A 12543-nucleotide genomic window follows, 5' to 3' on the forward strand; every position below is an offset into this window, starting at 1 on the left:
GGTAGGCAGTATAACCTGTCAGAAATGGTGTGGGCGAAACAAATAATGGATTTCAGAATCGTAATTCTAAACAGCGCAATCAACAAATTACAAAGGCTACAATTTAGAAATACACGTTACGAAGCAAGTCAGCTCAAGAGTTTATTCTACAGATGTTGATAGTTATCCATTAACCAAATAATTTCCAATAATAATTTAACCGGTTGTAAAATACATCAACATACAAGGCAGGAAATCAGCTGTAGTACCTGGTTGTTCCACCAGGTGGAGCCTCTTACTGTTTAACACTGTAGAGACCAGAGGAGGCGTCACTCAGACTACAGGCAGTTCATGTTGGCAAGCAGAGAGCATTGTGGGGGTTTTGCTAGCAATGGGCACCATGACAAAGACTTCTGTGGAGGTTAAAGACCTCTGGTCAGAGCTAACATACATGATGGCATCCCTGTAGCCAAACAGCTTATGTAACCAAGCTGCTCTTGTAGCAAATGTCATTAAACTGTGGTAAAACTGTTGTACATTTTATTTCAGTTGTTTTATTAATTAATTGAATATTTATTCAGTAAGACTGCGGCCTAACAGGCACCATTACAAACACTTCTGTGATGTTTAATCCTATTCAGGACTTTCATGTTGCCATACGTAGAAGGTCTTTCGGGGTGAAATTGGACCCCAAGAAAGAAGATGTGCAAAATATTTGTTGGTATTCATTATAGACTTTTATACTATGTTAAATACATTTTCAGATATGTTGACCTATTTTTGGTTCCAGGTGTCCCTCTTTTTATATATATAAAAATGAAAAAACAATACCTGTCACCGAAACCAAATGGCCTGGGGTCCAAAAGACCCCAAAAGTTCTGAACAGCGTCAATGACCTCCGGACGGATGGCGCTAATGCTTTCAAGACAACCTGCAGTTTACTAGAACAATGTTCCTATAGCCAAGTGGTAAATATAACCAAATCAGTTTTCCAGCAAATATTTCTTGCTAGTAGCTGTAGCAGCAAAGGAAATAAAATCTACTGTACTTAACTCGGTTCAATAATATATCGATTGCTATCGACTGATTTAAGAAAATTGCATCCTGAGTTCAAACTGTTGCATCATTGGTTTTACAGATTCATGTCATCCTCCTTGTGTGACGGTCACAGTTTGTTTCATCATGTTTCTATTACACAGTAAATATTAAACTAAAGCTCGACTTTAAAAAATACATCAAAAATCAAATTGCGGTTGCAATATCAGCCAGAAAAAGTGCAGTCCTCTAAACTTAAAGAGAACTACTGAGAGGTTAATAACTGCAAGAGTGAAATTTCTCCAGTAATAATGTCAAAAGCAGAAGCAGAACCAATCATGTTCAAAAATATGTGCTATCTGGATTGTGTTTATTACACACCTCAGAGTTGGATAAGACCTTAAGTAATATCCGTAGTAGAATAATAGTTAAAAAAAAAAAAAACATACATAAATACTAGTTCTGATTTTCAAATTCCTCTGGTGTGAAATAACAATAATGCACATATCAATGGTATTGCATAGATTCTTTCATGAGTACAAATACTGGTAGAGAAGTATCAATATTCTACAGATTTCTGCCAGTGTTGCACAGATTCTTGTACATGTAGAAAAAATGATATTGCAGAATTTCCTCCTCAAGTTCAGTGTGTGCAGGATGCATTTTTTGTTGTATCAGTTTAGCAGTGATGTTTAAAATTGCTCATTGTACTTTCCTATTAAATTCTTAACAAACTCTATCATGTCTTACGCAGCATCAATAGGGGGAATCAAACTCATCTGAATGATGTTTAAGACACATTTCTAACCAAACTGGATTTTCTTCTAACCATGTATTTCTGTGTTCTTTCATTGTTTATGTGCAGATGGACTCTTCTTGCAGCGTGGCAGCTAACGGAGGCTGAACAGTGTTTGCTCCACTGGACATGGTCCCTGGTTTGGACAGATGAGAGCCAGCGGACTCAGTGTCAGATTAGCTTTAAAAGTCATTAGCACAGCTTGATTTTAGCCGAGAGCTGAAGCCCTGCAGCGGCTCGCTGACAACTTCTATCTACGTTCACATTGTGTTAAAGGTTTGCTCAGAAGACTCTTTGTTCCTTTATCCTTTTGTTGGTGCTTGTGGAGGATTTTCAGCTTAAACTGTGAATTAAAACTGATTGAAAGTTTAAAGTTGATGCATATTCACAGCCTGCTACTTTCAAAACACTGAGCTGGTTTTAAAGGTCATAAATTTCATAGTGCTCCTGTTGGGAGAAAACCTTCTCCTTAGAGTGTTTCCAGGAACAGAAAGAGACGTTCTGTTTGTTTGCCTCTCTTCAGCAGAAATCACTGCTAGCTGTTTGAGTTTGTTTGACTCAGCAGAATCAGTTTCATGTGAGATGTGATTTTGTAAACGCTTTGACACCCAGCACTCTTTTGCCCTTTATATGACTTCTGTCCACATCATTGCTGTTCGGTTTCACAGGATTTGCTCTCTGTTTAATTTACTTTGTTCATCAAGATAATCCACTTAGTATCAATATTTAATTCTAACCTCATGTCAGCTAACTTTTAATGTTTGTCTTCCTTATTTTCAGCATGGCTGACCAGCTGAACGGCTTCTTAGATGTTGTTCATTTTGATAGATTTTCTATAAAACTCTGAATTCACTGAAAGCTGCATCGACATTAAGTTCATCGCCCAGCTTGGGGATATAAAGGTTTACCTACAAGCTGCATTAACTGTTTTGTTTAATCATGATGCAACAAGTATTAAACTCAGCGACTAATTATTACCCTCAATTGACCCCAAATCCTGTTTAAACTTTGTTAACGTGTCCATTTGCTGTTTTTTATACGTTACAGGATGCAGTAAAATATGCAATCACGGCTGAGTGTTTCTACCATCACTAATACTGCAGTATATTGGTGACAGAATTCCAATACTACAACTTGACATTGTGTACTGTAGAGTACTTCTAGGGTGCTTAAGTAGAGCTGTAGGTGCGCTGGTGTGCTTGAGACTTCATAGATCTGCACATTCTAGATGAAGCACTGTGTTGATTTAGCCATTTTGAAATAGGAAGAGATGATTTCCATAGAAAAAAAAACAACTTGTAAATATGTGATTTTGATACGCAGAGACAAAGTTTTAGGGGGGGAATCGATGACCAGAGAGGAGATTAGCATGTTTACTCATCTAGCAGACACAAAGCAACAGGATCATCCCATTTTGTTGAATCTATAATATTAATAAACTTTATTTCTATGGCGCCTTTCAAAACTTGGTTGAGCTACAAGGTGTTTTACAAAACATCCAAATACAAACACACGGAATAAAGAAAAACACAACTTATTTTGGATGACAGGATTATTGCATAATTTAGAAACGAGAAATCTATATAATTTATGCACTGAAGTGAAAAATAATGATGGCGATCATGGTTATGCCTCAGTGACTCTGTTGCTCCAATAAAAACCAAACCCTGCCATGTGCTCAGTGAGCTTTGGAGGCTAAATAAAGATCAGGTCACTGACCACGTCTATAAATGGTCCCACCTTTAGCCCAATAAAAAAACAGAAAAACCAACAATCAACTCGTCACATTTTCGCCAAACACAAAGACACAGGTCAGAGGAATGTTAAAAGCTTTAGCTGCAGATGAATAACTGTAAGTTTAAGGCCCCGTTTACATGTAGCAAACACAGTGATATTTCAATGCGTTTGGTCCTTTGGTTTACACGTAAACGAAGCAACAAGTCACTGAAAATGATCATATTTGCAAACTCTGGCCCAAGTGTAGATTTGGAAAAACTCCGTCTTTACGTTTGCATGTAGACAGGAGGAGACGGAGTTCGACGTCACAGTATGCAACAAAAGCATCATCAGCGTCATATGTTTACAGTTTGGCTACTGTGCTAGAAAGTCCATATTTTCAAGTACTTTACTTGTTTTGTACTCCAACACCACATTTAGAAATAGCTCCACTTCTCTGTTGGTCCAAACAAACAAGCCTTGCGCTATTATCGTTGAAAAAACAGGAAGTAATTTATGCCATTCAGTGTTGTGTTTTTTCCAGGATTCTGATTGGCTAGCATGGATTAATGCTTCTTGTTACACTGCCCCCTATAGGTTTGGCTCATAGCAGCTCTTAACGACGTGTTTATCTGGGTTTCTGTAAACAAAGATTTTTTTTTTTAAAAACGATCTGGTGTGAACAATGTTATTATTGAAAACATAGATCAGTTTTTGTAAATACTCGGCTATGTGTAAACGTGGCCTAGATGTTCACCATTCTACTTTCACTCAACTACAGAGAAGAAACCCCAAGACTGATGATGCTGCCGACCAACCTCGATCTGGTAGAACAACAGAACCAACAGAAACTCAGTGAGGCTGAGGTATTCAGAATATGTGCAGATCCATGAGACATAGAGTAAAAGCAATCTTTGGAAGCTTATTTATACTCAACAGACTTATTTATTTCTGTTATTGCTGACAAAAAAAAAATGCAAGTGGGATCAATAGTAATAAGATATTGAGCCAGAAACTAGTGGTGCGCTTAGAAAGCCACAATAAAACAAACCAAAGAAGACAATAAACGATAAAAAGAGCAAAAACAAAACAATAAAAAAACAATATACGGTTGTACAAATGCCAGTCTGGGTTTTTAAAGCTTTCTAAACTGAAGGACTGACTGAGCTTGTTCCAGAGGTTAGTGGCTCTAAAACACTGTAGGCCTGAACTGTGGAACTTTAAACAGAAGCTAAGTCCAGTCTAGGTCCAGTATTGGTTCTCTTTTAGTCCTTTTTCAGGTCTGCATCAACAGCAAAGAAAAACATCTGGCTGCTGGATGCTTCACTTTCTCCAGCAGCTTGTCTCCAGCTCTGACTGCTGTTTGAGCCCCAACAGGTACGAATAAGTTGAACTATTGAGGTTTTGTTTGATGAAATAACTGAGATTGCCTTTGTGGGTTGTAAAACCGAAACAAGAGCCTAAAATATGCTAATATGCTTCGTAGAAGTGACTGAACCTGCACTTTTAATAAGCTGTTTTCCACTGCACAAACTTGCAGGGGGAAAGGAAACTTGTCCATGCACCTATTTGAGATCAGCCCTGAAAAACTGCTGTTTGACTCTCAAAACTCCATTAATCTGATCAGTTTGTCTGTCCAGTGTCACCAAAACAAAATGTAGAACAAAGCTGTTTTCCACTGCAGGAACTAGTGGATCATCTGAGGACGACTTGAAATTTTAAGCGTGTTCCAACTGCAAGAACCTCCACTGTAGAACCTCTTGGGGCAGATTTTTAGGGAGGAAAAAACAACCTAATCCAGACTAGGTACTTCTGAGCAGCCCTGAAACACTATTGTTCAGGTCTTGGTCTGGTTAAACTCAACATGCGCCATTTTCCTGCCTTTGTGATGTCCATGTCCTTTCTTTGCATCTCAAACATCGTCAACAAAGTAAAATTCACCATATAGACAAACACAACATGTTGTTGTCTCCTATGTGCTCATAGAACTGGAGTTACGTCCAGAAAGTGCTGTTTGGTCTCAGTTTTGTTGCACTTTGCATAAATGTCATGTCCTGAAACAGCTAGTGAAGTCAGGACTCCATGGACCATGAACGTATGTTAAAAAAAAAACAAAAAAAAAACATCTTGGCAATGACATTTTAATCATTTAAGTTTAGACCAAGATGGTGTCGACTAATCGAGTGGCCAACATTTCTACAGCTGCAAGCATCACTTTGGTTTTATCTTTATATTGTCAGTTCCGTTCAATTTTATTTGTATAGCAGCTGATTCTCAACATATGTCATGTCATAGCGTTTCATGTATTAAGATGAACCCAACAAATCCAGAGTTTCCTTTTGGATTCCTTTTGAGTGGCACTTGGTGACAGTGAGAAGGAACCAAAAAACAACCACCAAAAACCAAACAAACCAACGCTAATAAACAGAAGAGACAACCGACAGAATCAGGCTCAGGGAGGGCAGACATCTGCCTCGACTGAGGTGAGGGTTAGTCTATTTTTGTGCTGCCTATGTGAAAACATGTGCAACACTTTGGTTAACTTGGGGTGTTTTAAAACGTGCTGTATGAATAAATTCAATTTGATTTGATTTGACTAAAAGTCTTTTAAAAGCCTGAAACAGCCGATTAGGGTTTGTTTTTGTAAATGTTTGCACCGCCTCGTGTCGTTCTGCAGTGGAAATCTGCCTAATCAGAGACCTTTTCTCACATCACATGTACTCATTTGATCCATTTTAAAATAAAAAGCATGAAATTGTGAATCCTTTTGCTGCTTTCTGCCTGCAGGTCCGACCCACATGACGCCTCCACATCGCAGTCAGACTCCAGCAGAGAAGGAGTTTATCTTGTCTTGTTGTTGTGAGGACAGAAACGTGCCATCGTGTTCTTATTTACAGAAACACCGGCCTCTGATTGGCTGACATTAAGGCATTCTGCTTGGGGGCGGGGCCTCGCTTTACTCCATTACAGCCATCTCGGAGCTTATCGGAGCCGAAAGCCTTCCAGGAAACACGAGCGCCGTAAAAGCTTTCTGTGGCTTCTCAGAGCTTTGCTGTCCACTCCAGTAAACACTATCTGTCACAGTCTAATAGCTGCTGTGTGTTTGTGTATTTACTGTGTCCTTGTGACTCAGACTGTGTGTTTTCTTGTTAGATGTGAGTTCATGTGTGGGACAGCGCTGGATCGATGCAAGGGCCATGTTCTCCTCCCAGAGGACTCATTAGCCGAGCTGCTAACGTTCGCTCCTGTTAACTGAAATCCATCAGCTGTTTTGCTTCTTTTATCAAAGCCTCCTCACGCTGAGCCTCACACAGGAGGTGAAAATGCATCTTTCACACGTGATTCTGCAACACATGACTGTTTTTTGAGCCGTAGTGGTTGATGAAGGTCATCTGGAGGTCACTGCTAATATCTGTAAGCACGCTTGCATGTTTGTTGTGTTCAGATTCAACAGGAAAACATCTGCAATCAGGTCATTCCATGAAAAATCTATCAGTTCCTCCATCGGACCTCCACAGAATGATCTGCAGTAACTTAAGTATAATTGATGAAGCCCTGCAAGTCAAAGGCACAGCGTTGAGCTGAACACTGACAGCTTTGTTTGAAACCAGGGTGTAGTGGTTCCTGCAGCCTGATTGTAGCACAAACCCTTGAAATGATGATGGATCACATCATCACAAGCTTCTCCTCAGCATATAAACCATGTTAAATAGTCATTTAAATGCACTTTCCATCAACAAAGTGTCTCATGATTAAAACAGCCAAAAGCATGAATTAGTCTTAGCTCATGCTTTAATGCTGAAAAAAAAAAGCCCTAATTTTACTATTTCAATGTTACTACACATTGATGGAACATGTTTTTTAATGTTAACAGATGAATTTAACCTTGTGATCAGTGTTACAGAGGATAAAATGACTGTCAACTTATCTGAAATCTGTCTAGAGTTTTGTTTTGGATATTGACACTATGCTGGCTTCCTCAGATGAGACGATGCTTTCCATCCATCCATCCATTATGTATACACCGCTTAGTCCTCACTAGGGTCTCTGGGGGCTGGAGTCTATCCCAGCTGACTCAGGGTGAAGGCAGGGGACACCTGGACAGGTCACCAGTCTATTGCAGGGCTACACTTAGAGACAGACAACCAAGCCACAGGGATCAGAGAGTCAACAGGATTCATCCTCCAGGGACCATGAATCTGTCCAAAACGTTGTCGTATTGACATAACAGTTGAGCTATTTTAGGTAAAACCAAAGCTGTGACCAACATCGCTGGCAAACACTCTACATGTGCTCCACTGTCCGTGGTGGAAGCTCTTGTGAACATGCACGAACATCTGTCACCACAAAACCAGCAGAAAATCAAACTAAGCCACAACAAAAGACACATTTCTTTAAAACAACGCATCAGATAAAGCATGAACAACCACCTATAGCAGCTGCAACAGACACCAGACTCAGCTTTGACCTTGTTTCAGCCGCTTGTTGCTTTCGGACTCACCTGTCTCTGGTTCTCCGTCTCGAGTCGCAGTCGAGCTTCGATGCAGCGTCGCGTCTCGAGGAAGGCCTGGCGCTGAGCCCGGTCCGACAGGTAGCTGATGAAGATCCCAGCAGTGTTCATGCACATGAACAGCACAGCCTGAGCTGCCACCTGGAACACAGACAGGAGGTGAGATACAGCTCATTCTGAAGAAAACAGAAACTGACTTTTCTCTCTCCTTCTTCTTAGTCTACACAGATGGTTCACAAATGAAGCTGCAACTGTGAATAGAAATCAAGTGATTCTCGAGGGGCTTGTTACAGTGGTGATTTTGCTCATTTCGTCAACATTTACTTTAAATTTTAACCAAAAACATGCAAAAATCCAGGTTTTGTCAACAAGTGAATTCACTGCAGAAGAAAAGGTGCAATTAAGAGCAACACTGTGAAACTCCTGGACATGTGGAGAAACTACATCAACAACAGTGTCCTCATGGAGACATAAAGATCTGCTGGTTTGGTCTCTTCAGTGACAAACAGAGTCACGTTTCCTGGTGTTTCCATTGTAATTAGTCACATGTAGCTTATTATCAGTACATGCATTGTTCCTTTTATGCTTTGCATTTAGACTTTTTATCTTCAAATGAAAATGTGCACAAACAGGTGGATGAACACGTGCTTATTGTCACTTCTAATTATTAAATATACTGTTGAAGGAAAGAATTAGACATTTTGAGGCCTTTTGTAACTATAACAGGTAGTTAACGACCATATTTAACTTATTTTGAACAAATCCTGCAGGAAGCTTTTACTTGATCTCTCTGCAAATAAAAATAATAAAATGTATGAGAAGACTTTGTGTAATGGCAATTTTTCAATGCCCTAATATTCTTTAATTGCCTTTACTGCGCAGGTGGAGCAGAGTGAACCGACGCAGAACAAAAATAGAACTTCTAGTCTGTATACTTGCCGTTTAGTGGATGGTTTATTTGATGATATGCAACAAATGATAACACAGTGGTTTCCCTGTGGTGAATTTGGTTTATATCTGTGTTGGTCTGATGCTGGTCTGGTGAGTACTGTTGGCTCTCCCTCTACCTGTGCCTTCCTCTTCCTGTCACCTGTGCCCTCTACATATACACCCAGTGTCCAATTACCGCCACCATGCGTCCAAGTAATCCATATTAAATTACATGCCAACAATAAACACAAATGGCTCCGACACTTTGCTTCATCTAAACTTGAACCTTTCTCAACAAACCAGTTTAGCAAATAAATAAATAAAATCTGAGTAGTTTGGAGTTGAAAAGCACCACAGATGTGGAAACCATCATGACTAAACACTTGTTGAACTCCCAGCTGCAGATGACCTCACCACTGCTTTGAGCAATTGTGCAACATGTAAAAAATTTTTAAAAAGCAATACAAAAATCCATCAAAAACATCCATCCATCCATCATCTACGCATGTTTTAACATGTCGCCAGTTCTGCACAGACATCAGGACTCTTTCAGTTTTTTGTATTCTCTGATGTCTTGGTCTTCTGGGCCTGACATACGGTGTCACAACAAAACAAAAGCCACAACACTACAAAATTAGCTGCAACACAACCAAATTAACCACAACACAACGAAATTAGCCGCAACACAACACAACGGCTGCAATGGAAGTGGGTTTTTTTTAACCAGGAAGTTATACTGTGAATTGCACAATCACACGAAGCGGGCAGAAGCCGGAGATTGTTGGAAACAACTCGAGAAGTAAATACTGAATACTGAACTGCTTATGCAACCCTTTAATAGAATCAAGCTTCTTTATACAGCTAGATCCTGCATGTTAAACACATTTGATACATACTGTCACCTCTGTCCTAAAGGGCAGAGACGAATGACTGTCTAAGCTGAAACTCACTGCGGTGTCGAAGGCATTTGACAAAACACACCAGTCTGACGTGGACATGATATTAAATTAAACCACTGAGGGGATGTTCTGCTGCAGCTCTGTCAGCTTTGGTTTTAGTTCACAGCGACTCTTCAAACACTGAAGGCATACTGTCTTTTTAACAGCAGCTTCTACAAGTTGTTCAAAGCCTGAGATTGTGCTACATGCTGTGTTTACTGAGGCTAATCAATACAGCATCTATTGGACAGAAGACAACAACTACAGAAGCCTCACAAACTCTACTACCCTTTTTCCACCAAACTGGTTCCAGTGCTGGTTCGGAGCCGGTGCCTGACTTCGCACCAGTTCTTTGTGTTTCCACCACCTAAGCACCAGCTCTAGGCTCTGAAAACTGGTGCTTTTCAGGCACCAACTCTTTGCTGGGCCAGAGCTAAGCACCGAGTACGTCAGGGGCTGGGGGCGAGGTTAGCATGACCACTGAGACCGATGAATGGGACACACAAACGGTGATTTGTGTTGTTTTTCACCAGAATGTCTCTGGTCCGATCGCAGATGTATTGGAATGAGTCCAGGGACACACGGAAGTTTTACACAAACTGTTGCGCACTGAAAGCCGGTACAACTGTGTCCCACCAGCAGCACCACGGTGGTGGAAAACAGGACGTCTATAGCTTCGGTGTACTGCGGTATTAACGCTTAGCAATGAGGTCTTCTCGGGAAAAACGGAGCACAGCTACATGCGTTGTTTATTCCGCTCATAGAAAAGACCGTACAAGAAAGAATCCCCCAGTTTTATCTTGCACAAATCTGACATTAGAACGTCCTAGTTTACTCTTTTTAAAGTCATTTTTGTTCCCACACCTGTCAGAGCACCACAGCCACCAACAGCAGCTAGTGCAGCCTGCAGTGTGGGGCGTTCTGGGAACATCATAAATTGTAGCGTCTATCGATAAGAAAATGTTCAGCAAGTCATATGTTTTGCTTATGAAAATGTGGGAAGTGGTTAAAAAAAAAAAGAAAGTCTGCAGTCCTGGGTGGACTTCCGTGTAGCGCGAGCATTGTTCTGTAAACGGCTACGTATGCAGTGACATATGGCGTCGCTCTAACTTGGCTCCTTGCCCATGGAAAAGCAACCGTTTCTTAGATTGGAACCAACTAAGCACTGGCCGTAGCACCAGCACGGAGGTGGCACCTGGTTCTCTTTGGTGGAAAAGGGATATATTTGGCCATTTGTCTAAAACCTGAAGAACCACACTTCTTAAGCTTAAATAACGTGTGTATTTTCAACCTTGTCTGCAGTAAAAGTGTGTCAAGATGAGATTAAAAATTCATATCTGAGGTGAGCGTGACGTCACTGATGAGCTTTCAACCACAGTGACAAGTCAATGAGCCGAGACGTCTATTGAACGGAGACGAGAACATTTGAAACCAGAGCAGACGACAGAACGAAGCCAAGAGCATAATGACCAGGTCAGCGATCAACACTCAAACTGCACGACCAGCCTGTTCCACCACCTGACTGGACTGTGTTACCACAGCACGACAAAGAAGTTCAAAAGACTGAATCTGAGCGTTAAACATCAACACACCGAGAGTTAAAAATTAAATAAGAAATGTAAAAACCATCCATCTGCACTTCACAGCTCAATTTACGCCTGATTCCAGATACTACGTCTGTGATTGTATATAAAACTTGAATTAACTTGTTAAAATGATATCACTGTTTTAGTCTGAGATAAAACCTTTGTACTTAGTAGCAGTAGATGTTTAAAACAGAATGGTCTACATCTGTTAAATCAAGGGGAAATGTTTGAATTACTTCAGAAATATAATCTCTGATAAAGTCAATGAATTCATATTATATGCAAAAACATCAGATCATATTGAAGTTCTTCAGTATGTTCGTAGAATTAGTTTTGTTCTATTAGTTGTGACTGATAAGAGATGCAACGCAAACAAGCACATTTGACCTGTTTTTTTTAGCAAATGGGACCATGATTTACAAAAAGAACACTTAACAAAAGTCTTCAAACTAGTTATTGAGACAAGGGGTTCAAATATTAGTAGTAGCCAGTAGCATTATTAATTAATAGTCCATTGATTAATAATGAATGAAGCACAGTAGATATTGTTCTATAAGCTCACGTTTTATTGCTTTTTTTTTAAAACCACAAACAACTTATGTGGTTCCTTCCATTGGCTTAAATACATCACTTACTCGGCAGGAAGAAAACTGTGCTGGGAGACTTTGGCTTGTACTGCCAAAGTGAGTTGGAAGTCATTAACCGCCACTGAAGTCTTGGGCTGTGTCCGAAATCACCCACTCACTCCCTACTCCCTATGTAGTGCACTATATAGTGATCACTATATAGTGCACTACATAGTGATCACTATATAGTGCACTATATAGGGAGCACCTCGGCAAAGTATCATTTCGGACACTACTCCAGCTATTAATTACGTCGCTCGCTAGCCGTGATTTGTGCTGCAACAACATCGTACAAACACATCAAATTAACAGTTTATTGCGTAGCTAAGAAATCAAATTAAATCAAGTTTATTGTCATTTTGCTGTACATACCAGATGAGAGAGCGTTTCTTCAGGATCCAGTAACTAAAAGCAATTTAAATAAAGT

General features: G+C 40.1%; 1 protein-coding gene across 1 annotated transcript in view; it reads right to left on the reverse strand.

Moving 5' to 3' along the window:
* adcy8 (adenylate cyclase 8 (brain)) overlaps positions 1-12543 on the reverse strand; it is a 117158-nt gene that overhangs the window by 64412 nt on the left and 40203 nt on the right. Inside the window, exon 2 of the mRNA XM_008287785.1 lies at positions 8028-8177. Within this exon, the coding sequence (XP_008286007.1) occupies positions 8028-8177 (150 nt within the window). The remainder of the gene's footprint in view (positions 1-8027; positions 8178-12543) is intronic.

This window comes from Stegastes partitus, unplaced genomic scaffold (genome assembly GCF_000690725.1).
Source record: "Stegastes partitus isolate 25-593 unplaced genomic scaffold, Stegastes_partitus-1.0.2 Scaffold520, whole genome shotgun sequence".
Lineage (NCBI taxonomy): Eukaryota > Metazoa > Chordata > Actinopteri > Pomacentridae > Stegastes > Stegastes partitus.